This window comes from Prionailurus bengalensis, chromosome D2 (assembly GCF_016509475.1).
Source record: "Prionailurus bengalensis isolate Pbe53 chromosome D2, Fcat_Pben_1.1_paternal_pri, whole genome shotgun sequence".
Taxonomy (NCBI): Eukaryota; Metazoa; Chordata; class Mammalia; order Carnivora; family Felidae; genus Prionailurus; species Prionailurus bengalensis.
The window spans coordinates 3,363,675-3,390,000 of NC_057351.1; the positions used below are offsets into that span (position 1 = coordinate 3,363,675).

Below are 26,326 nucleotides of genomic sequence, written 5' to 3' on the forward strand. Positions count from 1 at the left end.
CCACCCAGCCCTCGCCAGCCCTGTCTTTCCACATTGACCCAGCGCGGTATCACCTCATTTACTTTTAGTTACTATTCTGGTGTCGGAAAGAGTAAGAACATTAGAAGCAAAGGTGACAGTGAACAGAGACTGTCCAGCAGAGAGCTCCTTGGATAACAGATTTTAAGTACATTTTATTTATTTTTATTTTTTTTTATTAACTTGTTTTAATTATTTATTTTTTAAATTTACATCCAAATTAGTTAGCATATAGCACAACAATCATTTCAGGAGTAGATTCCCTAGTGCCCCTTACCCATTTAGCCCATCCCCCCTCCCACAACCCCTCCGTAACCCTCAGTTTGTTGTCCATATTTACGAGTCTCTTCTGTTTCATCCCCCTCCCTGTTTTTTTTTTTTTAATTTTTTTTTTCAATGTTTATTTTTGGGACAGAGAGAGACAGAGCATGAACGGGGGAGGGGCAGAGAGAGAGGGAGACATAGAATCGGAAACAGGCTCCAGGCTCCGAGCCATCAGCCCAGAGCCTGACGCGGGGCTCAAACTCACGGACCGCGAGATCGTGACCTGGCTGAAGTCGGACGCTTAACCGACTGCGCCACCCAGGCGCCCCGCCCCTCCCTGTTTTTATATTATTTTTGTTTCCCTTCCCTTATGTTCATCTGTTTTGTCTCTTAAGGTCCTCATATGAGTTAAGTCATATGACTTTTGTCTTTCTCTGACTGAGTAATTTCACTTGGCATAATACCCACTGTGGAAAACAGTATGGAGGTTCCTCAAAAAACTAAAACTAGAACTACCCTACGACCCAGAAATTGCACTACTAGGATACTACTGGGTATCCACGGGATACGGGTGTGCTGTTTCCAAGGGACACATGCACCCCCATGTTTATAGCAGCACTATATCAACAATAGCCTAAGTATGGAAAGAGCCCAAATGTCCATCGATGGATGAATGGATAAAGAAGATGTGGCATATATATACAATGGGGTATTAGTCATCAATCAAAAAGAATAAAATCTTGCCGTTTGCAACTACGTGGATGGAACTGGAGGGTATTATGCTAAGTATATTTTAACCAGGGCATTCCGAATCTATCATTTTCAATGTGGCCCCGAGACTGCCTTGGCCTGGGGAAGTACATTCTTGATTATTCCAGCACCTTCTTGGTGGAAACATCCTTGACTGCGAGAAGCAGGTAGGTTAGGCATAAAGGTGTGAGTAATCAGGTCCTTCTAAATTGGTCCGCTGACTTTATATCTCTGATGCCTGAGTATTGAAACAGGAACAGCGTGATTCTCATGTGTATGGGTCCTGAGCACCCCGGCCCTGCCCCGCCAGGGCAGTGCTGTCACAAAACACCATCTGCACCTTCCATACCTGGAAATGAGGTGCAATCAGAGTACTAGCATATCTCGTCTTGAGGGGGAAGTTGGTGGCATGAGTGAGAATGATTTTTGGCCTGAAAGAGCTTTTTGTAGGCCATCAGTGAAACTCTGCAGGTTTGACAGCAATGAATATCATGCTGTGTTGTCTTAGGTCTCATTTCACACATTGCTGGTTTTCTCAAAACACCAACTGCTGTGTATTAAAGATACAGATCTTGGTATGTAATTTTAATATTTTGAAGATGTAGATTTTCGTATCAGTAGTTAAGTCTAGTCCATACTCTATGGGTGCTATTCTTAAAATTGTACAACTTTCATTGGTGTTCTTGATCCTTAATGAATATAGAGATATTCCTGAGCAGCCTTTAAAAATATCAGTCAGGGGGCACCTGGGTGGCTCAGTCGGTTGAGTGACCGACTTCAGCTCAGGTCATGATCTTGCAGTCTGAGTTCAAGCCCCGCATTGGGCTCTGTGCTGATGGCTCAGAGCCTGGAGCCTGCCTCAGATTCTGTGTCTCCCTCTCTCTGCCCCTTCCCCGCTCATCCTCTGTCTCTCTCTGTCTCAAAAATGAATAAAAGTTAAAAAATAAAAATAAAAAAAAAATATCAGGCAGTTAAAGGTCTGACTTTGGCTCGGGTCATGATCTTACGGTTTATGAGGTCAAGCCCCACATTGGGCTCTGTGGTGACAACTCAGAGCCTGCTTTGGGTTCTGTGCCTTCCTCTTTCTCTGCTCCTCCCCCACCCCTCTCTCAAGAAATAAACATTATTTTTTTTTTAAATATTGATGCCTAGACTCCACCCTGAGATATTTTTATGTATGTGATCTGCCAATCACAGTAGAGCCACTGTGAGAGATTTGATTTAACAAAACAAAGCAGCTCTAATGTGCAGCCAGTTTTGAGAAAACCCATCTTGAGCCCTCCCAGTGTTTCACACGTGTGAAAATTGGAATCCCTAATGTATCAAGATGGAGTCTTACGTGGTGCTGAGTCCTTGGATCCTTACCCCCGTCTTTCCATTTGTCTCATTCTTCAGTTCCCATTTTCTTCTGTCCTGCTTCTTACTCGTCCTCCCCCCTTTTCCTCACCTTCACCCGTGCTCTACTAATAATTCCATTTCTTTCCATTTCCCTCCACTACAGCCATGTCCCCTCGGTACTGACGCCATCCTGTTGGTCTGTCACTGTTCCTGAGTCTCCCCATGTGCTGGTCTCCATGCCCTTCCCAGGTCCAGCCTCACACTGCCTTCCCACCCTGACCCATCCAGGCACTTGGATTGATTGATGCATTTGCAGAATTGATTAACTTATTTCCTTATAATTATTCATTGTTATTATTTTCTTTCACTGACGTGGTACCATGAGAAGCATACAAAATTGCAAATCACGTGAGTCCATCTTTAATTGTCAAATACAAGAGCACTTCTCCCTCCTCCGTCGGGGCAAAGCTCTCATCTGTACCGTGTCATAGAAAACCTCCCTGATGACTGAGGTGCTTTGTCGCTGGCTCCCTGTTCACTTCTCATTCTTTAAATATTAACATTCTCCAGAAATCAATGTGCAGTTTTCTGTGTCCTGTACTCCCATGTTGTTAGTCATTAGCGCTATGCATACTCACACCTCCCAAAGTTAAATGCCCCGTGGCCACCTGAACATCAAGCTGGTGTTCAAGTATCTGTTGCACGTGGTAATGCAGGCTTTTGACAGGCACTTCAGGTTGGACATACTCCGAGATAAATGAGCTAATCCATCATCTTTCATCTAATACAGAAACACAGACTCACACGCACGCATCCTGTCTTCTTAGCTGCTACACTGGGATGGGCCCAGTGAACCTAAGGTCATACAGGCCTTAGCGGCAACCTCAGATTTCTGTTTTGTGTCCCCTCCTTCACCTACACGGATCCAGATGTCCAGGTTCTGGAATTGCTATTTCAAAATGGATCTGCCATTACTTCCCTTTCTGTGTCTATGCCCTGTGGTGAATTAGGCTACTACAGGGGACTGTGACCCATAACCCTATTTCTGAAGATGCCTCATGCCCCTCCCACAGGTGGTTGTTCCAAAACACGAGGCAGGACAGGTCCTCATCTGAGGAAGGGCCCAATCTCTATGCGTGTCGTCTAGCACATCTCTGTCACACCTCAAATATGTTCGTCTTCTCCTGGTACATCCCTCCATGTAATTGGCTTTGACATCATATAGAGGGTTTTATTTTGTTCGTTTTGTTTAACTTCAGCATGAAATATCCCTTCCCATTCTATGGTTACCGACATCTCTGAAATTTCAAGGTTTGAACGAAATTATATCTTGCACAGTTCAAATGTTACTTTTTAGAAGTTTTTTTTTTCCTTTTTAATTTTGTTAATGTTTATTCATTTTTGAGAGACAGAGAGACAGAGCACAAGCTGGGTAGGGGCAGAGAGAGAAGGAGACACAGAAACTGAAGCAGACCCCAGGCTCCGAGCCGTCAGCACAGAGCCCGACGCGGGGCTCGAACCCACAAACTGCGAGATCGTGACCTGAGTGTAAATTGGACGCTTAACCGACGGAGCCACCCAGGTGTCCCTCAAATGTTATTTTTTAAATAAAGGCTTCATTTCTCTAGCAAGTCGGAATGAACTGTTCCTTTCAGCATACTCCCACACATCCATCTGGCCACTGTTATCTGGCTCACATTTTACCGCACCTTGCAGTAAGGTTAGCGCCTACATGCCTGTCCCCCTGCTGAACTGTAAATTCCTTTAGGACACGAACTCTTCATGATGTCTAACCACCACTGGTCAGCACATCACTTCCTCACGGTAGGGCTTCACCAGATAGCCATGGAATGTATTCCCCCAAAGCTTTCCCAGTCAGTTTAGAAAAAGCCTCATTCTAGAAATACATTTTGTTTCGCTTCAGAATTCCCGCTGCCATTCAGAGTGTTAGCCCCCAGGGCCCTCTCTCTAAGTCCACAGTTTCAGCCAGGCTACGCCTTTATTGCGCTTCATATAGAAAACAGTCCAGTGGGGTGCGTGGGTGGCTCAGTTGGTTGGGTGTCTGACTACAAGCGGTTCATGAGTTCAAGCCCTTGAGATCCCTGCCGACAGTGCCTAACCGGCTTCGGATTCTCTATAAAACCCCCCTCCCTGCCCCTCTCCTGCTTGCTCTCTCTCTCTCTCTCAAAAATAAATAAACACTGAAAAATATATACTTTAGGAAGCATTCTGCACTGAAGATGTTGCTGATACATTTAACTTAGGCTGTGTCACAGGTCACTGCATACTAGAGCTTGAAACTACTTTGAAAATATTTCTTGTTCACATCCTCATTCAATAAAGAATTTGAGTCGATACACTGATACATGATTGGTCCAAATTCACAACGTTTATAAGTGACAGAGTTGATACCGAATCCAATTTAAAGACAAGAGATTCTGGAGCCCAACTAGCTGTGTCCCCACTTCGGATCCTTATGTGTCTCCATACAAAGAGCTTAGTCATCTCTGCTTTCATTTTCTAAGCTGAAAAGGGTGATAATTATAGTATCAGCTTCACAAAGGTGTTCCGAGCTTTAATTAGTTATATAAACTACTGCTACATGTGTACTTGAAAATATGTCTCGTATAAATGTTATCTAGTTATTATTATTATTGAATTATTCTCGTGGAATATATAAAGCATTTATGATTATTAATAACCTTTACTGCCTTATCTGTATATATCCTTCTCTGTTATGGGTACTAGTTAGTACTATGTGGAGGAACATACACACTACACATAAAATTATATATTAAAATGATTTTTCATAATTTCAAACAGTATAAAGAAAATTAGGATAAACCCATGTCATATATCAATGCCTTTTGACAATTTATTTTATGTCAAATAATGACATTGTTCTCTGTGGTGAATGTGTGTGTGTGTGTGTGTGTGTGTGTGTGTGTGTGTGTTTGGGTTTGTGATATCATGACTAAGGTCTGAGGGGTATATTTATTTAAAATCTTGGTGGAATTTAGTATTTCAGCAAATACCTGATAGATTTGATGAGCAAACCTTACAAAAATGTAAGCATATTTTTACATTTGTAAAAAAAATTTAATTTATTTTTGGTATTTGAAACAATTTAAATTTTTTAAATTTATCTTTCACATTTATTTTTGAGAGACAGAGACAGAACACAAGCAGGAGAAGGGCAGAAAGAGAGGAAGACACAGAATCCAAAGCAGACTCCAGGCTCTGAGCTGTCAGCACAGAGTCCGACGCGGGGCTTGAACTCACGGACCGTGAGATCATGACCTGAGCCGAAGTCGGACCCTTAACCGACTGAGCCACCCAGGTGTCCCTGAAACAATGTAATTTTAATGAAGACCATACAATTTCTTACCCAAGCCCACTTGCATTAGAATGAGAATATATGCCTAAAATCACAACTCTTAATTTATATGGGTTAGTTGCCCATGTTGAATTCGAAACTTCATTACGCCATCTGTATTTTGTTCATGTGGATGAGATTTCGCACCTGTGAAAAAGCAACACCTTCCCTTTAGTTGCTCAGGTTTGAAAGCGGAGTCGTTCCTGCCACATTATTTACTCCCTCCTCTCTGTCGGTTACCAAGTCCTACTGGTTCCTCCTTATGTACGAGCCAAATGCACCTGCTCAAGTCTTTTCCCACAGCCTCCATCCTCCTGAGAGCTGCCTTCATCATTCATGCTGACCAGGCAGGCCCTTCTTTGGGCTTCATTCTATCTCCTGTCTTCCCTTCTCCATTTGGCAGCCACAGGACTCTTGCAAACCTGAAAGCAAATCAATCATTGCCATGCTGATGCCTTTGGTGATTTCCCACAACTCTAGTAATAGAGGTCAGTCACTGTCTCACATGACCTGTCTGCTGATTACTCTCCAGTTTGATTCTTACCAACCGCTTTTCTCTTGTTCTTTGAATGCTTCTACTTCTATGCATATGCCGGTCATCATTAAGATCTCAGTTTAAGTGTCTCTTCCTCAAAGAAGCCTTCTAGGACTCCCTTCCTAAATTATACTCCCTCTGTTATCCCAGAGCATCCTGATTCTTCCTTCATAGCATATTTCAGAATTTCTTATTCTAATGTTAATTATCTGTTTCTCACATTAATAGTTAATAAGCTCAAATGCAGCGTAGACTTGGTTAGTTTCTCTGTCTTGTTTCACTAGAATTTGTATTCGACATCTGGCACAACACCTGGCACATAGTAAACCTTTTATACGTTTTTATTTAATGAACAAATGGATAAAGGGATTAATGGATGCAGGTAAAATAAGTGTTCTTTAATTTATTGTGTGGCTGTTGGGAAATTATCTATATTTCAGGTTAAAGTGATTTAAAAACTAATCAACTAAACTTCAGGTGTATTTGCATTCTTGAATAGCTTCCTAGAATGTAGTACTTTCTAGCTTGATTAGTCAGAAGAATTTTTCCAGTGAAAGCCCTTGAGAGGCTAAACAATCTGACGGAAAACATGTCATGAGAAAGTAATCACATATGCTTTTAGAGAAGCAAAGGGGAATAATTAACACACTTACTGGAAAATCATTCATTGTGTTGAGTATCATAAGGAGAAAAGGAACCACTAAGATTTAATTTCTGACCTTCAGTCATAGGGAAAAAGGGAATATAATATTTTTTGTTTTATCATGATGATAAGTATGGCTCGGATAATCCAGTTGAACATTATGAAATGTTTTAACATGTGAATGGCTCTTAAGACCCCAAGAGTTATGTTGTGTAGAGTAAGCTTTCCCATTTGATAAACTTGGGGGAAATATTAATGAAATCAATACAGTGATCACCAACATCTGCATTTTTAACTTGTATATGTAAAAATTAATTCTTGCATTTGGCTTTTATATTATTTTTCAATCATCATCCCCCTTCCCTGATATATATAGAAACCCAGATTTTCAAAGAAAATCTATTTGTAAAGGCAATTAAGTTAATTTACTTTTATATTTATCTAGCATGTTTTGGATTGTCACAGTGAAAACTGTCCGTGGTGAATTTCAATAAGTAATGCTTAAATGCTTGCATCTTTATAAAGCTTTTTGTTTAATTGTATGTGATTGCTTTTAATATCATCTACATTGTACATTTTAAATTCTGACAATATTATTTCTCATCATTACAGTTCTACATATTTCTGGTTTACTAGGTAATTGATTTGGAACTTAGAAACTAGAAGAAACAAAATGTTTAATATATATATATTTTTTTCTTTATACCAAAGTATGTTAGCTTTTTTTTCCAGCTATTGTTTCAAACAAAGAATAAAGGTCTCTTCTCCCCTCAACTCCCTCTTGCAGTAAATTATGCTACAATGTCAAAGCATAATCATTTGAGTATAAGAAAAATACTTGCATATTGAGACATTTCAAAGATAGGGAATCTTAGGAAAAAGCCAATATTTCAAATAGAACAGTAGAGATTTCTTGGAAGCATAGTAAACTTCCTCATTCAGTTTGGCAAATAAAACAAGCAAAAATACCGTTGAGCAAGCCCTAATATATATGCATGTTAAAACACATGTTAAATATGTATTTTCTTAGACAAATTATAATTTAATTTATATAGATTTTTATGTGCCTGGTGCTAACCTAGATGCTCTGGAAAAGGATGAAGAAAGTGCTAACCCCTGAGGAGTTCCATATATATTGTAAGAGGTCATCTCCATTCACAGTGGAGTCACCAGAAAATATCTCAAACCAGGGCGCTGGGGAGCTCAGTCAGCGAAGCATCCGACTTTGGCTCAGGTCATGATCTCATGGTTCATGAGTTCAAGCCCCGCATCAGGCTCTGTGCTGAGAGCTCAGAACCTAGAGCCTGCTTCGGATTCTGTGTCTCCCTCTTTCTCTGCCCCTCCCCCGCTCATGCTCTGTCTCCCTCTCTCAAAAATAAACATTAAAAAAATTTTAAGAAAATATCCCAAACCATTATTGAATTTCTTTTAAGTGTATTTATTTATCTTGAGAGAGAGACAGAGAAAGAGAGGGAGGGAATCCCAAGCAGGCTTTGCACTGTCAGCACAGAGCCCAATATGGGGCTCAAACCCATGAACTGTGAGATCATGACCTGAGCTGAAATCAAGAGACAGACACTTAACCAAGTCAGCCACCCAGGCCCCACAAACCACTATTGAATTTTCTATATTACATGGAAAAGAATGAGAATATTATGAGTGTCCTTTAGAACATGAGTGGGGAGGATGGTCTGTTAGGGCCTGAGCAGCTGGGAGGGCTTCATTGCCTGAACCTATGAGGACAGTCAGTGCACACAGGCAGGGAAGGGGGTGTGAGGTTATTGGAGATGGATGCGTATAACCAAAGGTAAGGGAGATACCACTCCGAATGCCGGTGGAGAGGAGAGGAACTGAAGGGTAAAAGTTTTGCCTTTCTTTCACTAAGCCAAGTGTGCACTGCTTTATTCCCCAAGCCCCTGTGTTTATAGGCATTTCTGCCTGTAGGCAATTCAGCATTGTAGACAGTGGAAGATTTATTAAAGAAGTATTTTAGACAGGTTCCTTCAATTGATGAGTTAAGGCATGGGCTATGACAACTTATGGAAGCCAACTTTGAGGAAATCTGTATTCGAGGTAATGAGGTAGGAACTGAGCATGAGAGAACGTACAAGCTTGAAAGCATCTAAGGTCTACAGTTCACAGTCTCAGAGTTTGAGTAATGAGATTCAGTGAGCCTCTACACAAGGATTATGAAGTTGCCACAGAAAGGGAGCAAGCCCTCCAAATTCTCAGGCAATATAAAGAAACACTTTTAAAAGTCTTACTGTTGCAGCTTTATTCTTGGGCTTTTTATTGGGGATAGGAACACTTAAGAGAGTAACCATCTCCAGTAACAACCCTTTTAATGGTCCCTAAAACATTAATGATCATGGTGGTGTTAATGGTGTTCATACCTCCTCCTGAGTTATACACCTGAAAGATACCTTTGCTAAACACCCACTCAACTGACGTGACTGCCATCTTAGATTAGTCTGGGACGTGCCCAACAGGAGAGGGCTGACTAGTAGCCCCATATGCTTTTTAGCTTCAAAGTTCACATTAAGGCTGCAGAGAGCATAATGTGGAGATGACTAGATTGCCCAGTTTGCTTGACCAGAGGCAATGGTCTTAGGTTCAGACTGATTGCCAACCTTGAGATCCAATAGGCCTCTTGTAGCTCCAAGTTTATTTAGCTTCAGGTTAGGATACAGGGAAGTTAACAATGTAACTTGTATGACAATAGCCTAGTGGAAGTCTTGTGTCTAAATACAATTTCTAATGTCTTCTAAATCATCCATACTCAGGATATTTTACCCCCTTGATACATATACCTGAGGCATTCTCCTGAAATTTTTGTTATACCAACTTCTATAATACCTAGTAAATAAAAGCAGACTTCCTAGAACACTGGTAAGCACGAGAATATCTTTTATCCAGTAAGGAGTTAGAATTCCCTCTGCAAAATACATTTCCGACTATATCTTTCCCTAAGTAGATTATCTAATATTTCTTCAACATTTTAAAGATTAGTTATTTCCTTCATCCGTTTTTACTTACACCTTTTCGTAAGTGTTAATTGTGATATTCAACTCTGTGTGAAAGTTTTTCAAACATAAATTAACATAAATTAAATTCTTTCTCCAACAAATCTCTCTCCACGGTTATTACCTAGCTGGTGAGTTTTAGGTTGCCTTTCCAAATAATCTTTCTATCCAGGAGATCAATATCCACTCAAGTTTCATTTTGATCTGACTGCATAAGCGAACCAGAAATCTTTTATTATATCATAGAGCTGAGGCCAAGAGGTTAAACGTTTAACACAGCACACTTCAATTAATATTGCTATGTTATTTTCTCCACTTTCCAAAAAAAATCAGGTTTTTCTCACATATCATGCATTTTTCAATACCAGAGTAAGCAGTAGAGACTATCTCTCAGGAAACTCTGGGTTTCATCTGGTCTGGCATCATAACCATACACCATCCCCCAGGTATAAGTTTTCACAGACATAAGCTTCTGGGCATCATCTTAGCGTACCAGGCATTTGTCTCTCATGAGACAATACCGTGTTGACCCCGAATCTGTCCAAACCACACAAAAGGTACCCTGAAGAGCTACATTTCCAAGTGATCCCAGGTGGGTCTTCTACGTTGGCTTCATACAAAAGCCAAATGCAGTGGCCTCCTCTAGCATCAGCCACAATTCAATATCACATCTGAGAGGAGCCATTGACAGGGTTATATTCTTGCTCTGAAGTGTTCTCTCAGAGAAAAGTATAAAGATATGCTTCCTTTAAATCTTTGTTTATTCTCATTCCATATTCCACATTTTTACCTGGTTTACCTTTTATTACTTTTCTTAACACAGGCTCAGCATTCCAGAGTGGGATTTGCTGATCGTGTTCTACCTTTGTTCCCTAAGGCTGATGTTTCCTTGCCTTCCAGAACTTTCCCTTCTGTCCATTCCCAGGAAGAAGGGGTAGGTTTGAAAAGGTGTCATGGAATAACATGGAGCTGAAGACAGTTACCTGAGAGTAGAGGAGGTCATAGTGGTTTCAAAGATAGAAACACCTGTTTATGAAATACATGCAAGACCTAAACTTTGAAATGTACATTGGAAGGAAGAAAGAAAGGAGAAAAGTGAATCAAATCACAAGACAAGGAATGAATAATTAGAATGGTTCTGGTCGGCCTGAATGATATCCTGTCAATGCATTAGAAAGGCAAAATGGGTAAGGATGGGTAAAGATTCTACATTCCTTCATAATTTTGGAGAGCATCATTGAGCATAATTTACATGTCCTAATACACATTCATCATCAGGGTGATTTTCTAGTAAATTTAGACACTTATGTAACAGTGACCACAATCCAGGTCCAAACATCGTCGTCACCCAGAATGGCTCCTTGTGCCTGCTTGCCGTTAATACTCCCCCCATCCCTGACTCTGGGACCCAAGTTCTGCTTTTTATCTCTAAAAAAATGTGCCTTGTCTAAAAATCTCAAAAATACGGAATTGTACAACATGCGGTAATCTTTTTCGGGGGAGGAGAGGTGGTGTCTTTCATTTAGCATGACTCAATAGTATATTTAGTAGCAGCACTGTGACTGTATTTAGCCATCTATGTTGTAGCGTGACTCAGTACTGTAGTTCTCTTTCTTGGAATTTCTCAATAGTCTTCCATTGTATAAAAACACCAGGTTTTATTAATCTGTTCAGCAACTGATGAACATTTGAACTGTTCCAGTTTTGGAGAATATGAATAACGTGGCTATGAATTCTCTGTAAGCCTTCCTATGGACACACACTTTTTTATTTCTACTGGGTGTATACATAGATACCTGGAGTAGACTTGCTCAGTCATGTAAGAGATACGCACTTACCTTTTCAAGAAACTGCCAAACTCCTTTCCAAAGCGACTGTACCATTTTACATGTCCACATCATCACTGACACTTGGTATCGTCAGTCTTTATTAAGCCCACCGTAGCAGGTACCTTGCCATATCTCATTGTGGTTTTAATTTTCATTTCCTGAAGGAGTCTTGATTTTGAGATCTTTTCATGTGCCTGTTAGTGATTTTTCTATTTTTGATATAATGTCTATTCAAATCATCTGCCCATTTTCTTATTTGTACTGCTTATCTTCTTCATATTGACTTGTAATTCTTCTTTGTAAGTTATGACCACAAGTCCATTATCCGATATATGATTACCACATACTTTCTCAAAGTCTGCGTTGTGTCTCTCATATTCTTAGCAGTGGTTTTAAAAGATCAAAGCTTTTAATTTTGAGAGAGTTTAATTTATTATTATTTTTTTCTTTTTTGTGTATCATGCTTTTGGTGTCATTTTTGAGAAGGTTTTGCCAAGTAAGTTCATGAACATTTTCTGTTATCATCTGTGAGGCTCATACTCTTAGCTTTTATGTTGTACAGTGATCCATTTTAAATGCTGTGACATAAAGGTTTCAGTTCATCTCTATTTTTTTAATCTTCTGCATAGAAATATCTAATTGTCTCACCATGTAAAAACTATCTTTTCATCCTTGAATTACCATGGTATCTTCGTTGGGAATCAGTTAGCCATAAATGGAAGAGGTTATTTCTGAACTTCTGTTCCATTAATCTATATGTTTACTTTATTCCTAAACCACATTGTCTTGATTATTGTAGGTTGATAGTATATTTTGAAATCATATAGTATAAGTCTTTTTAAATTATTTATCTTTTCTAAAATTCCGGTGGCTATTCTGGGTCCCTTATATTTCCATAGAAATTTTAGGATTAACTTGACAAATTCTACAAAACAAAGCCTGATAAGGATATTGGTAGAGGTTATAGTGAATTTATAAATCAAATAAATTGTGGAGAATTTCTATCTTAACAGTATTGAATCTCTCAATCCATGAACATGAACTCTCTTTCCATATACTTTTACATTTATCTCAGCAATGTTGTAGATTTTGGTGTGTACATTTTGCACGTATTTTGCTAAATTTATTCATAGTTATTTTGTCATTTTTGAAGCCATCATGGATGGAAATAGTTTATTTTGGGATTGCTCACCACAAATATAAAAAAAGAAAGAAAATGCAACAGATTTTGTTTAGCCTTGGTAGTCATTTGCTAGCTTTCATGGTTTCCTGTAGATTACTTAGCATTTTCTACATAGATAACCGTATCTTCTTCAAATAAGTAGGGTTTTACTTCATCCTACCAATCCAATGCCTTTTATTGTTTTTGTTCTTTTACATACTTTATTGCACTGCCTGGAACCTCCAGTACAATGTTGAATAGAAGTGGTGAGAGCATCCTTTTTATGTTCCTGATCTTAGGGGAAAGCATTGAGCCCTTATCTTTAAGTATAATGCCAGCTTTTGGTGGCTTTGTAGATAGTTTTTGTCACGTTGAAGAAGTTTCCTTCTATTTCTAGTTTGTTGAATCACCTTTTTCATAAATGGACAGTTTTACCAATTGCTTTTTCTGTATTTATTGAGATTATCATGTGGTTCCATCCTTTGTTTCATCAATATGATGTATTATATAAATGATTGAATGTCTTTATTTTGCCTTCAATTTGAAGGATTGTCTCACCAGATATATTATACTTGGTTGACAGAGGGTGGTTGTTTTTCATCCCAACCCTTTGAATATGTCATTCCTATGCTTACTGACCTCTATTATTTGTAATGAGAAGTCAGCCGTGAATGACACATTGTTTCCTTTTATGAAATGAGTCCTTATTTTTTTTCTGCTCTTAAGATATTCTTCGTGTTTCAGCAATTTGGGTGTGATGTGTCTAGGTGCACTTCTTGTTTGTATCTCTGATTCAGATCCATGGACCTCTTAGTTCTTGACAGAAACTCTCCCTGAGCAAACTTTAGTTCAGCTATGGTGAGCCTTTTCAATTAGGCCTCGTGGTTGGGCCTTGTCTTTGGTCAGCCCAGCCCAGTTTCAGCAAGAATCCTGTTCCCCTCGTTATAGACAGCCCCTAACCTCAGTATCCGATCAAATCCCTCATCGCCTACCCTGGTATCTGATCACCCTCGCCTGCCTTCTGCAAAAATCCTGCGAAGTTGTTTTAACAAAAATCCCCCTACACTTGATGTCTTCCGTTAATAATTTCCCATCCACTCTGGTCAATAGCTGGAAGTCCTCAGCTGCCTTTACCACAGCTGGAGTTGAGCTGAGCCCTCCTTCTCCCCTATGCTGATAGTCCTGACACATATCACAAAGGGCCTGGACGATGCCTTCCTTACCATGTTAGCAAGTGTCAGAATAATTTTTTTGTTTAACAATCTCTAGATTTATTTTTTAATTACCACGTTTGTTTCAACTCTATATTGTAGTACTTCTGGATCTCGATATGAACTATGAAGTGTTTTTGTTTTCTTTTAATAACATATACAGACTTCATCTGCTGAACCTGTCTCTGTTAGGTTTGTGACTCCTAACGTCTGTGCCTGATTTTTGCTTTGATTCTTATTTTCAATTTTTAGCTGGCTTTTTAGGAGTTGTTCTTGCTTCTCTATATCTTAATGCCAGCCAGTGATTTCCACTGAGGTTTGCACAAACACCTTTACCGGTTGATCTGAGCGGAGGTTGGGCCGAGCACAGAACATTCAGGCCGTGCTCAGGGTGTCCTGTCGGCATGGAGATTCCCCAAGCCTTCCCATGTCTCCTGTCTGCATGCCAGTAGTTTCAGACATGAACAGAGCCTGTATAGCCCTTCTATTGGGCTCTCATTATCTGTATTTTCTGCTAAATTTCTGGCTTGATCCCAGCTTACTTCAGCTGAGACACCCCCAACTCCACAACTCCTATGGGCAGAGCTGAAAAGATTCCTCACTCATTTCCCACTGTGCTTCAGTCTTTTTTTTTTTTTAAATATAATTTATTGTCAAACTGGTTTGTTCTTGGGTCTTTTAACTCCACACCAGATTCTGTCTATCTTGTCTTAAAGCAGTTCTGCTGCTTTTCATGGCCAGCCCTGCTTTTATAAACCTTCTGTGCCAAACCTTCTGTACTTGAGGGATGTGGGGGGTAGAGTGACACCCAAGCACAAAGGCCACTGACCCCTGCTTTCCTTCCCTAATGTCGCAACAGGTTTTCATGAATAATTTCTCTCAATTCTCTACTTCAGTGAATTTGTAGAGCCGTAAGTGGTGTTTTTGATAATTTTGCTTAGATTGTTACTTTTTGGGAAGGGATTATCCAGTCTCTCCTACCACAAGAGCCAGAAGTCCTGCCTCCTAGATGCCCCTTTGAAAGAGCAGTTTCAGTCAGGAGTAGTGATGGGGCCACGTGTATTGTATAAAGGAAGGAATAGAATTTTGAAAATAGGGATTCCTGTGATGAATTGGAGAGAAACACATGAATTAAATAACATAAAGGCATTGTATTAACAGGAAGAAAGCACTTTTTTTTTCTTTCTACTGAAATAATTTCAGTGAATATTTTCATGAATCAATTACAAGTCGTGATTGTAATTTATGTTTAGCAGAGGAAAATTCCATATATTTTTATATCACTTCTATGCAAATGTATTCCTTTTATAAGACCCTACATTTCATACTAGGCATCGTCTATGTGTCTAATAAGAACTGTAAGATAACAGATGTGCTGGGGCACTGAGTCCTTGTTCTGCTGAATTAAATAATCAAAGGGGATTATTTCAGTAATCCCTTACTGTCTGAAGAGAATTGGAAAATCACAAATTGTTTAGCAAAAGCGTAATTCTGCAACATATTACACAAGCCTTCAAGAACTGCACTTGTGATATTTTCACAAATAGGCCAAGAGAGAAACAGAAGAATAACCTACATTAAATGCAAAATACAAAATGAAAGGAATCCGGCATGACACACTGGGAAACAGAAGTGAATGTCGGGTGGCCCAATGCGGTCTTGTCTGCCTTGGCTAAAACTCAAACTAGACCAGCCCCAGACACTATCTGAGGTTCTTGAAATGACATAGAGTGCTTTTCACAGTGAGTATTTCCTAAGGAAGTCCTCACCGCAGCACCATCCCTGTATACTCTCCAGGTGAAATGCATTGGAGGCTGGAATACCAAGAAATTCCTTATTAATAGATTATCTCCCTTAATAATAAAAAGCACTAGATTGAAACGGATATCCAGGTGGCGAGGGTCCCAGAGTGAACACTGTGCGTCATCAGGCAGCAGAAGGCTATGGGAGAGCTGGAGCCTGTGCGCGCCACAGACAAGTACGGCCACATTCTTCATTATCGGACTGGTGTCTGTGCTGCTGACCACAACTTTTCCTCCTTCAAATTTATTTTGTTCTCTAAGTCAGGTGTGAACGTTTTGATCCATTTTTTGGAGATAAGCACAGTTGTAATTTTTGTCGTAAATAAGAACCATTCAATGAGTTCACCGCTATTCTCTGTAAACTTCTGACCCACCGTGATGGCACTCTCTCTGGATTTTCCTACCATATGGACCAGATCTCAAATACCAGTAAATCCTTACAGTATTCAGTTGTCACACACTGATTCAAGTTCATCACTTGCCTCTACATGTCGCCCTTCTTCGTCACGTGTTACTCTTTCTCCAGGTCATCACATTCAGGGTCCCCAAGACCCTTATCCACTCCCCTTTCCTCAGGGTCCTCGCACATGCCCTTCCCTTTTCCAATGACTGTGTGTAATCCGTCTTCTTCAATCATGTGCCCATCTTTCACTCCCAGCTTCCATGTGACCCATGCCAATGGGCTTTCACACCTACCCTGTAGCTCACTCATTGTTTATGTTCATTTCTAGTAGTACTTGCCACAACATGTCAGTATAGATGCCCTAGTTTTATTAATAATTTTCTTCTGTTGGAGTGCCTGGATGGCTCGGTCGGTTAAGCGTCTGACTTCAGCTCAGGTCATGATCTCACAGCTTGTGAGTTCGAGCCCCGCATCGCTCTCTGTGCTGACAGCTCGGAGCCTGGAGCCTGCTTCCGATTCTGTGTCTCCCTCTCTCTCTGCTCCTGCCCTGCTCATGCTCTGTCTCACTCAAAAATAAAAATTAAAAAATTAAAAACAAAATAAATAAATAACTTTCTTCTGCTGATGGTTAACTCCAAAAATAAGGAGAAGAAAGGAGGGGAAAGGAGGAGAAGAAAGAGGAAGAGGAGGGGAGGAGGGGAGGAGGAGGAGAGAAGGGGAGGGGAAAGAAAGAGGCAGAGGAAGGGGAGGAGGGGGAGAAGGGAGGAAGAGAAGGGAGACAGGGAATAGGAGGAAAAAAGAGGAGGAGGAAAGAGGAAGGAGAAGGAGGAGAGCCCACTTTTTATTGACCACCTTTAACTTACCGCCAGCTCCTAGCACAGCACAGTGCTTAGGACCATTGTATGTTTTCATTAATTTTTTAGAAATGAATGTTTTTCTCAAGATTATTATTTTCCCTAAATTAAGTTTAGGAATTAATTATGCTTTTATGATTATCACCAAGTGATCTCAGTTGGCTTACTTCTATAACTCTTGTGCAAGGATACAGAATTTTCCAGACTCTTCTAAACTCGGCTTTACATGTTTTCACATGCCATCAATTCAAAATTCACTTTGCAAATTGAACTTCATTTTAAAAAGAACTAAACATGAGTATTTATGACCTTACCTTGGACTAAATATCTACAAAACTTACACACACGTCTCGAGTTTTTTGTCTGCCTGGTTTGAATAGTTAACATGAGTAATAACAGGAGGAAGAAAGACATTCTAAGAAGCATACATTTTTATAAATTCTTTATTTAGATAATTTGCTTTGTTTAAAAAAGAATTGCTCTACTACAGGGAAATATATACTTGTTATTTATCTGTGTATACCTATTTTTTTATTACTTTTTAAATAGCTAATCATGATTTCTGCACAAGGGCAACTCTACGACTTGCGTAGCATGACCCTTGACCATTGTCGTGAATAATCATACATTAGATCAAAGATGGTTGATGTATTAATGACCACATGGCACCACACAGCAAAACCTCAAAGTACAAGACCCCTGAAGAATAGTCACAAGGGAAGCCAAGGAGAATAACTAGTCATAACATTTTTTTCCTATAATATTTGGTTTTTTTTAGGGTTGAATTGACATAATTTCAAAGTAAACTCGCTTTTTCTTTTCTTTTTTTTTTAGTACATTTTTGGTTCATATATCATAAAAGTTCAGTGGCGAATTTGCCTCAGGCGTAAGTGGAAAGAGTGTCATCACTGATATTTTCTCCCTGTTTCCTGGCATCATCTTCTTCTCATGGACCTCAGTCTTGGAAAGACCCAATGCAGACATAAACATGAGGAAAATGTCAGATATGAATTGACCAGTAGGGTCCTCAAGAAATGCAGAGCTACCCTCTCCTGTGGTTCCAGGAGTCACCCTGAGTATGCAGCCTGGATAACTTTCCAGTTGTGAAACCAAGCAGTGTCCAGGCCAGAATCTCACTCCCATTGCCGGAACTAAGACCAGCCCCAGCCAAGCATGGGCTGTGAGGTGGTGAGCAGCTCTCCGAGGAAAGTGAGTGGCTTTTAGTAGAAGCAAGGTCCAGGATGCCCAGGAGGCAAAAACGTCAACTGCTCGACATACTTAGTCATGGTCACTTTAGCCACCATGCACGTAAAAATACCGTGTTCACGCTTTACTATAGCTTAAGTCTGATGATTCTCTCTGTATGAACTATGACTTTTATTTAATCCTTTCTTCTTTTGTGAGACTCCTATTTCAGTTTTTGTTCAGTTTATGACCCAACATTCTTTATATTTGTCTTTTTACATAAAGCCATATTTTTTTCCATTTCTCAGGCACAAGAAAGAGATTGAAGAGAGAGATAAACCACAGCCAGACCTAGACAGGAATAGCAGGGACAGATCAGAATGTTGTATTTATTTATTCATCTTTATCTTTATTTCTTGTGGCAGCGAGGGGTGGCTCGGGCTGTCTGGAGCACGCACATATAGGAATAGCAAGGAGGAGGCGGTTAGGGTCCTCCTAACGGGTGGGGGTTAGGGTCACACTTCATGAAGAGGACTGTAGCACACTGCAGAAAAGAGCTATAGACACACGCCACACAAGGTCTCACCATCTCAGTATCATAACATTTCAGTAAAATGGTTACAAATCATAGATTTTATTTTAGTTTGTGGTAACTTGCAAGCGACACTTTGGCCTCTCCGTGTAAGTCAGCCCCTCTTCCATTCTCTTTGACTTAAGAGGCAGATTTCCCCTCTGCTTTGGGAATACCTTCAACACCTTCATCTCAGAAATCACTGATTGCAGTCCTTGGGGCGTGATTGAATGAAATCCCCACCACAGTGGAGTTGCTGAGCTCTTATGCAGGGGAAATTACCATTTTTTGGATATTCAGTCACTGTCTCTGTTCCCTTTTCAAATCTTGGACCACCAATAATTTCTTCACAATAGTTTTGTTTGATGTGTGGGGACTCACTTATGTTGACTCTTAGCCCACTGTGTTAAGATTTAGTTCTAAAAGACTGAAAAGGAGTATTGAGCTGTATACGTCACTTACATGTGGAACTGATTTGGGGCTTCTTTGTTAAAGTCTCTGCTTCCGGATGGTTTCTGTGGAGCTAGTGATGTTCCCTGAATATATCAGCTCCTCCGTGGTTGGCTGGCTGTGCAGTTTGGGGACTGTTTTTCTCATCTGTGCGTTGCCGTCCTATTTGGTATTTATAGCACCTCCCAGACGGGTGCCTTCCTCAATTTAATTATTATCCAGTTTATCCTCCTTTCTGACATCATTCATGAAAATGTTAAATAAGACCGGCCACGATACCTACATCCCCCCAGCACGCCCCTCAACACTTCTTCACTTGATGCCTTGCCATTAATCATTAAATTCCTTTAGCCAACTTAAGTCCCAGGAAGAGTGTTAATATTGAATCCAGTTTGAGCTAAATTTTAATTAAGATTTCCTGAGACATTATGTTAGGTGATTTACTATAATCAAAATTGATATCTCCTCTGCTCCTCCACCCACTAATTTTCTAATTTTACCCACATATGAAAGAGAATTGAGTTGGTCTGGCTTGAATAGTTCTCCATAAATATACATCACTCATCTGCTCTGTTTCTGCAAATAGTTTCCTTCTCCCTTGCCTTTAGGACCATGTCAGTCATCCTCCCATAAGTCCAGAATGATTTTATAAAATGCTTTTCCTTCTGGCAGCCACATCTGTCCACCCCCAAATCTCAGCTAACTGAATGCCAACCTCTCAAATTCCCTTCTTTCCTCTCAATTATTTTTGTAGCTGCTGTTTCTATGCACATTATCATTCTAAATGCAGTTGATAATGACAATAGGAACATAGTATGCATAGCATTTCCCCTTAGGCATGATGGTGTGTGTAAAGTACTTTGTTTACATTTTATTAGGGTGGGGAACATGGAATTTGGGCATTAATTAACACAGCGTTCTTAAAACTGAATTTAAGTGAAAATTAGGGGCTAGAAATTGATATAAAAATGTCACAAATTTTTTTCTATAAATTTTTTTTAACGTTTATTTATTTTTGAGAGACAGAGCACTAGCAGGTTAGGGGCACAGAGAGAGGGAGACAGAATCCAAAGCAGGCTCCAGGCTCCAAGCTGTCAGCACAAAGCCCGATGCAGGGCTCAAACCCATGAAATGTGAGATCATGACCTGAGCCAAAGTTGGACATTTAGCCGACTGAGCCACCCAGCGCCCCTCTATAGTTTTATTTATTACAATTATATGTTTTTTTCTTTATTCAACAGGAACCTTTCTTTAAGTTTAAAGTTACTTTTTTTTTTAAGTTTATTTATTTATTTTGAGAGACAGAATAGTGAGCATGCATAAGGAAGGGGCAGAGAGATGGGGACAGAAAATCCCAAGTAGACTCCAAGCTATCAGTGCAGAGCCTGACATGGGGCTTGATCTCATGAACCATGAGATTGTGACTTCATCAAGAAACTTTTGTTGTTTTCTCCTTATGTGTAAACTATATGAGGTCAGCTTTCTTATCTCCATCCATCAGTTTTGGAATGATGAAGACAAAAAATTCTGTGTATGTTTGTAAAATGCATAAGATTTCCCAGTAGAATCTATTTTTTCTCCATGCCCCCCATCCCCACCGGGTAAATTTATATTTATCAGCAAGTCAAAGAGGCTTATTTAGCACATTAGATTATTCTTACCTTAATTTTGCTTTATTAAATTAAATCATTAACTGTTTTCACACATAATAACCCGAAACTAACTTGTATGCAGTAGTTTTAACAAATGTCTATAACCACATGCAAATTAGCCTTACAAATGCTCGTGTGGTGTTATTTCAGGGCCTCTGAATTCAATCCCTTGTCTCAAAAAAATCTTTCTTGGGCTTGACAGTCTAATTTTTAATAAGATTTTCTACAATCGCAGATGCATTTCTGTGATTTTGCAAAATTAATACCCTAGGCCTTTTGCAGTCTTTGATAAATCGGTGCAAATAAGATTTAAAGACCTTTCCTTAAACTCAATGTAAATAAAGAGGGTACAAGGACAAGAGACTTTCTGAGAGACAGAAGGAAAATCTTATGGATGTAAAAATCAAGAGCAAAGGGAAGAAAGGGAGTAATGAAGGCCAACTTCACCCACGTCATTTTCTCCAGTGTCACCGGGCAGTAATATGTGTTTATGTGTCCAGAACAGGAGGGAAGGTAGAGGAAAAAAATTAAATTTCCCATAGTGATATTAGATTTTCTGTTAGAGCTTTCCTCTTCTTTTAGTAAATTAAAATAAAGATACTCTTCGAGATCCAAAACTTTTATCACTTTCATAAGAAAAAAAAAAATCCTTCTTGCCGTGATCGCTTCGGAATCCAAGCACTGTAGCATTGGCTCAAGACAACAAGAGTGACTATGCCAAGAGATCTTTCTTTACCTACTTTTATTTTTAATGTTACTTTCTTTGTTTCTTTGGGGGTTTTGTTTTGTTTGGGTTTTATTACAATAAACATTTTTTTTAATTTAAATTTTGGCTAGTTAACATGCAATGCAGTATTGGTTTCAGCATAATTCAGTGATTCATCACTTACTTACAACATCCAGTGCTCATCCTAACAAGTGCCGTCCGTAGTACCCATTCCCCACCTAGCCCATTCGCCATCTACGTCCCTCTGTCAACCCATAGTTTGTTTTCTATCAATAAGGGTCTCTTGTGGTTTGTTTCCCTCTCATTTCTGTTTCTTCCCTTACTTCCCATACGTTCATCTGTTTTGTTTCTTAAAATCTACATATGAATGAGATCCTATGATATTTGTCTTTCTCGATTGACGTATTTCACCAGGAATAATATACTTCATCCATAGGTCCATCCACACTGTGGCAAATGACAAGACTTCATTCTTTGTGATCACTGAGTAATACTCCATGATATATATATTACCACATCTTCTTTGTCCATTCTTCAGTCAGTGGACACTTACACTCTTTCCACAGTTTGGCTATTGTTAATAGTGCTACTATAAACTTTGGGATACATGTGCCCCTTCAAATTAGCATTTTTGCATCCTTTGGTTAAATACCTAGTAGTACAATTGCTGGGTAATGGGGTAGTTCTATTTTTAAGTTTTTGAGGGACCTCCATACTGTTTTCCAGAGTGGCTGCACCAGTTTGCATTCCCACCAACAGTGCAAAAGGATTCCCCTTTCTCCACATCCTCACCAACTTCTGTTGTTTCCGGAGTTGTTAATTTTAGCCATTCCGACACGTGTGAAGTGGTAGCTCATTGTGGTTTTGATTTGTATTTCCCTGATGATAAGTGATGTTGAGCATCTTTTCATGTGTCTGTTAGCCATCTGGATGTCTTCTTTGGAAAAGTGTCTGTTCACGTACTCTGCCCATTTCTTCACTGGATTATTTGTATTTTGGATGTTGAGTTTGATAAGTTCTTTATAGATCTTGGATACTAACCCTTCATCTGATATGTTGTTTGAAATTATCTTCTCCTACTTTTTGCCTTTGAAAGCAAGCTCCTCTTGTTGGGGGAGTGGAATGACATGGTGGTGGAAAGTTAGTTGAGCCCCGAAGACTGATGTTGTGATTTCCCATTCCAGCTCACCGCGGTGGATGCAGATGAAGGGTCCAACGGGGAGATTACCTACGAAATCCTAGTTGGGGCTCAGGGAGACTTCACCATCAACCGAACCACGGGGCTCATCACCATCGCTCAGGGGGTGGAGCTGACAGTGGGGCGCACCTATGCGCTCACAGTCCAGGCTGCAGACAACGCGCCTCCTGCAGAGAGAAGGTAATTCAGAGTGCAGGCAGTTTGCCTTCCGAGTGCCCGGTTACTCACTGGTACATCAGGGAAGCACAGCAAGCATTCGGTTAGTCTACAGACCTCTACATTAGACCAGAAAATGACAGGGACAGGATTCTCAGGAACCGCATGTTCTTATGTGGTTATGTTGTGGGGAAAGGACAATAAAGACAAGATTCAGCCACAAAATAAGTAACCATGATTTCACAGATGTGAGGGAGGCAGGTGTCTGCTCTTGGGTGGAAGTGGGAACAGGGAAATATCAGAAGCATGTAGCAAATTTATTGCTGAAAGGCAAGGTTGATGACAGTACGAGGTCACAGACATAGCAGTGACATGAAATGCCTGGAGTTTGAAACCACCTCTCAACCTCTGAGTATTCAAATATATACATGTGGACATATATATACACATATATATTCTATCTGTATATATACAAATTCTGTGCATGCATATATATGCATGTATACAAGTATGTGTTCTCTATATATTCTATCTATAGGTTTATTATATAACTGATCATTTACCTGTAAAATATATCTGTATGTATTCTATATATACATATACAAATATATAGATACATAGACAGTGTGAGAGAGTAAAAAGCAAAAGACTATTATAACTGCATTTATCTAGTCCCCCACCTGACATACCTTTTTTATTAATTCCTTGCTCATTTCCAGATTTCCAGTAAGCATTTAAAAATATATATAGATGGATGAATAGTAATTGATTCCTATACCTGCTGGGTTATTTCCCTGCTCACCACATATTCTGGGGTTCTTTCAATATGAATACTGAATAATTTCTTCAAAACTATTTTCACAGCTACATAATATTCTTCCATATGTATATAATACTGTGTTAGAAACCCACTATAGATGGAATTTTCAATTCCAGTTACTCTTTCACTGACAATGAAGAAATAAATGACACAGAGCCTGTGTCACCTTGAATGTGTGCTGATATATTCGTGCAGTAAATTCTCATTTACCAAACGGGATATACAATTGTAAGTTTTAGTGATAATGCCAAATTGTATTCCATGGGGCTCATGACAATTTACAGTTCTAACTGTCAGGTCTGAGAGTGGATAAGTCTGCAGTCTCCCCAGCTATATGTCATATCCAACGTGGATTTTTGCCAATCTGATAGATAAAAATAACATCTATTTTTTTAATCCATGTCCTCATGAGTAAGTTTGAGTATGTTTCCTATGCTTACATACAAGCCCATTCTGTTACTTTTTCTGTAAAGTCTGTGTTCATCATCGTTGTCCATCTTTCTATTGATATGCCAACCCCAGGTTACAATTATTTGCTATCCTCTATTAATGACTTTATAAATTCATGCTGTACGTTTAAATCATTGTTGCATTTGGAATTTATCCCAGGGTACCATAGGAGGTGGCAATCAGCAATTATAGTTTCAGACTATTCTGCCATTTTCTACATGCGGTATGTTAGATAGTTCACCTTTTCCCACCAATTTGAGATGTTGCATTTATTATATCATAAACTTTCTCATTTATTTGGAGTTCACATGAAGCTTTCTCTTCTATCCCATTAGTTCTTTTCATGAGCTATTGTCACAATTTTAATTGTTAATCTTTATTTTTGTTGTTGTTGTTGTTGTTGTTGTTGTTAATGTTTATTTCTGAGAGAAAAAGAGACAGAGCACGAGTGGGGGAGGGGCAAAGAGAGAGGGAGACACAGAATCCGAAGCAGGCTCCAGGCTCTGAGCTGTCAGCACAGAGCTCAACGTGGGGTTTGAACCCAGGAACCACGAGATCATGACCTAAGACAAAGTCAGAGGCTTAACCCACTGAGCCACCCAGATGCCCCAACTGTTAATGTTTTAAACTGTGCTTCATAATATGGTGGTGCTAACTTATCTCAGTGATGTTTTTCCCTAAAAGTGTCCTGGTTACTCTTTCTGTTAATGTTTTGACTATATGTAAGCTTGTTACATGAAGTTTTTAAACTACATTTTTATTAGAAACACATTCAACTTATAAATTAATTAGAGTTAAAATGAGTGTTTTTGATGTCGAGTATTTCTGTCCAAGAACTTTCTGTTTCTGTATCTGTCCTTGCTTTTGTGTCCTGTAGGAGTTTTTATTTTTTTAATATTTCTTTATATGAATCCTGTGCCTTTCTTTGTCGGTCTGTTTCCCTATCTTGTGTTGTTATTGTATGTAACAATATACAGTGATGTTATATATGTGAATTTTATTAATTTTAACCCACTTTTTTATTTAATTCTCTTATATTTTTGTAGTTTTCCAGTCAATTCTCTAGTGTTATCCAGGAATGTATTTTATAAATAGTAAAAATTGTATGTCCTTCTTTCCATTTTTTCCCCTTTACTTTCATTTGCTAATTGTCTTCAATAAAAATGCTTATCTTGTTTTTAACTCACGTGGGAACATCTCCCCGATTCCCCATTATATTAGTTTATGTTAAAAATTTTTTTAATTATGTCAAGAAAGTTTTTATTCCCATTTTATTGGCTTTTTAAAATAAGAAATACATATCCATCATCTATGAAGACAGTAATGACTGTTGTCTTCAGCTGATCGTGTAATGATTGATCTTAATATAGTTCCTGAATAAGTCTGTTTTACATTCTTGGTACGAATCCCACTGATGTTTTAATCTTGAATTAAACTGCTGGATTATGTTTATTTTATTTAGTGAAAGGAGTCTGTGCTTCTTTTTTTGAGAAATTTTTATGGAGATTTGATATAGTTGTTCTGATACCTCATAAAAGAAGCAAACAAAACCACCAAGAAATGCAAGGAAGAAATAAGTGTGATGGCAAGTGCAAATAAGTGCTAAACATCTCTAAAACCAGCAAATAAATCCAATTTGCTTCTGTGAGAAAAAGAAGTAAAAACTAAAAACATAATTACATGGAAAAAGCACCAGCTCACTTAGTCAAAAAAGGGAGAAAGTCCAATAATGGCTTCTCAGGAAATAATACAGCAACAGGAAACGAAAGGAATTGTAAGAGACAACTTTGCTTTAATATACGCAAAATTTGAAAAAAATGAATGAAATGGGTCATGTTTCCAGAAGATATGGTTTATCATTATGGATCCCAAAGAGGAAGAAACCAAAGAGATCCACCTCATAGAGGAA

General features: G+C 39.1%; 1 protein-coding gene across 7 annotated transcripts in view; it reads left to right on the plus strand.

The window, feature by feature from the left end:
* Window positions 1-26,326, plus strand: part of PCDH15 (protocadherin related 15) — a 1,256,363-nt gene that overhangs the window by 919,351 nt on the left and 310,686 nt on the right. For all 7 annotated transcript variants that reach the window (XR_006299724.1, XM_043596132.1, XM_043596136.1 and 4 more), the window contains one exon: window positions 22,978-23,171. Coding sequence is in view for 6 of the 7 variants with exons in the window: in XM_043596132.1 (XP_043452067.1) it covers window positions 22,978-23,171 (194 nt within the window). In the remaining variant the exon portion in view is untranslated. The remainder of the gene's footprint in view (window positions 1-22,977; window positions 23,172-26,326) is intronic.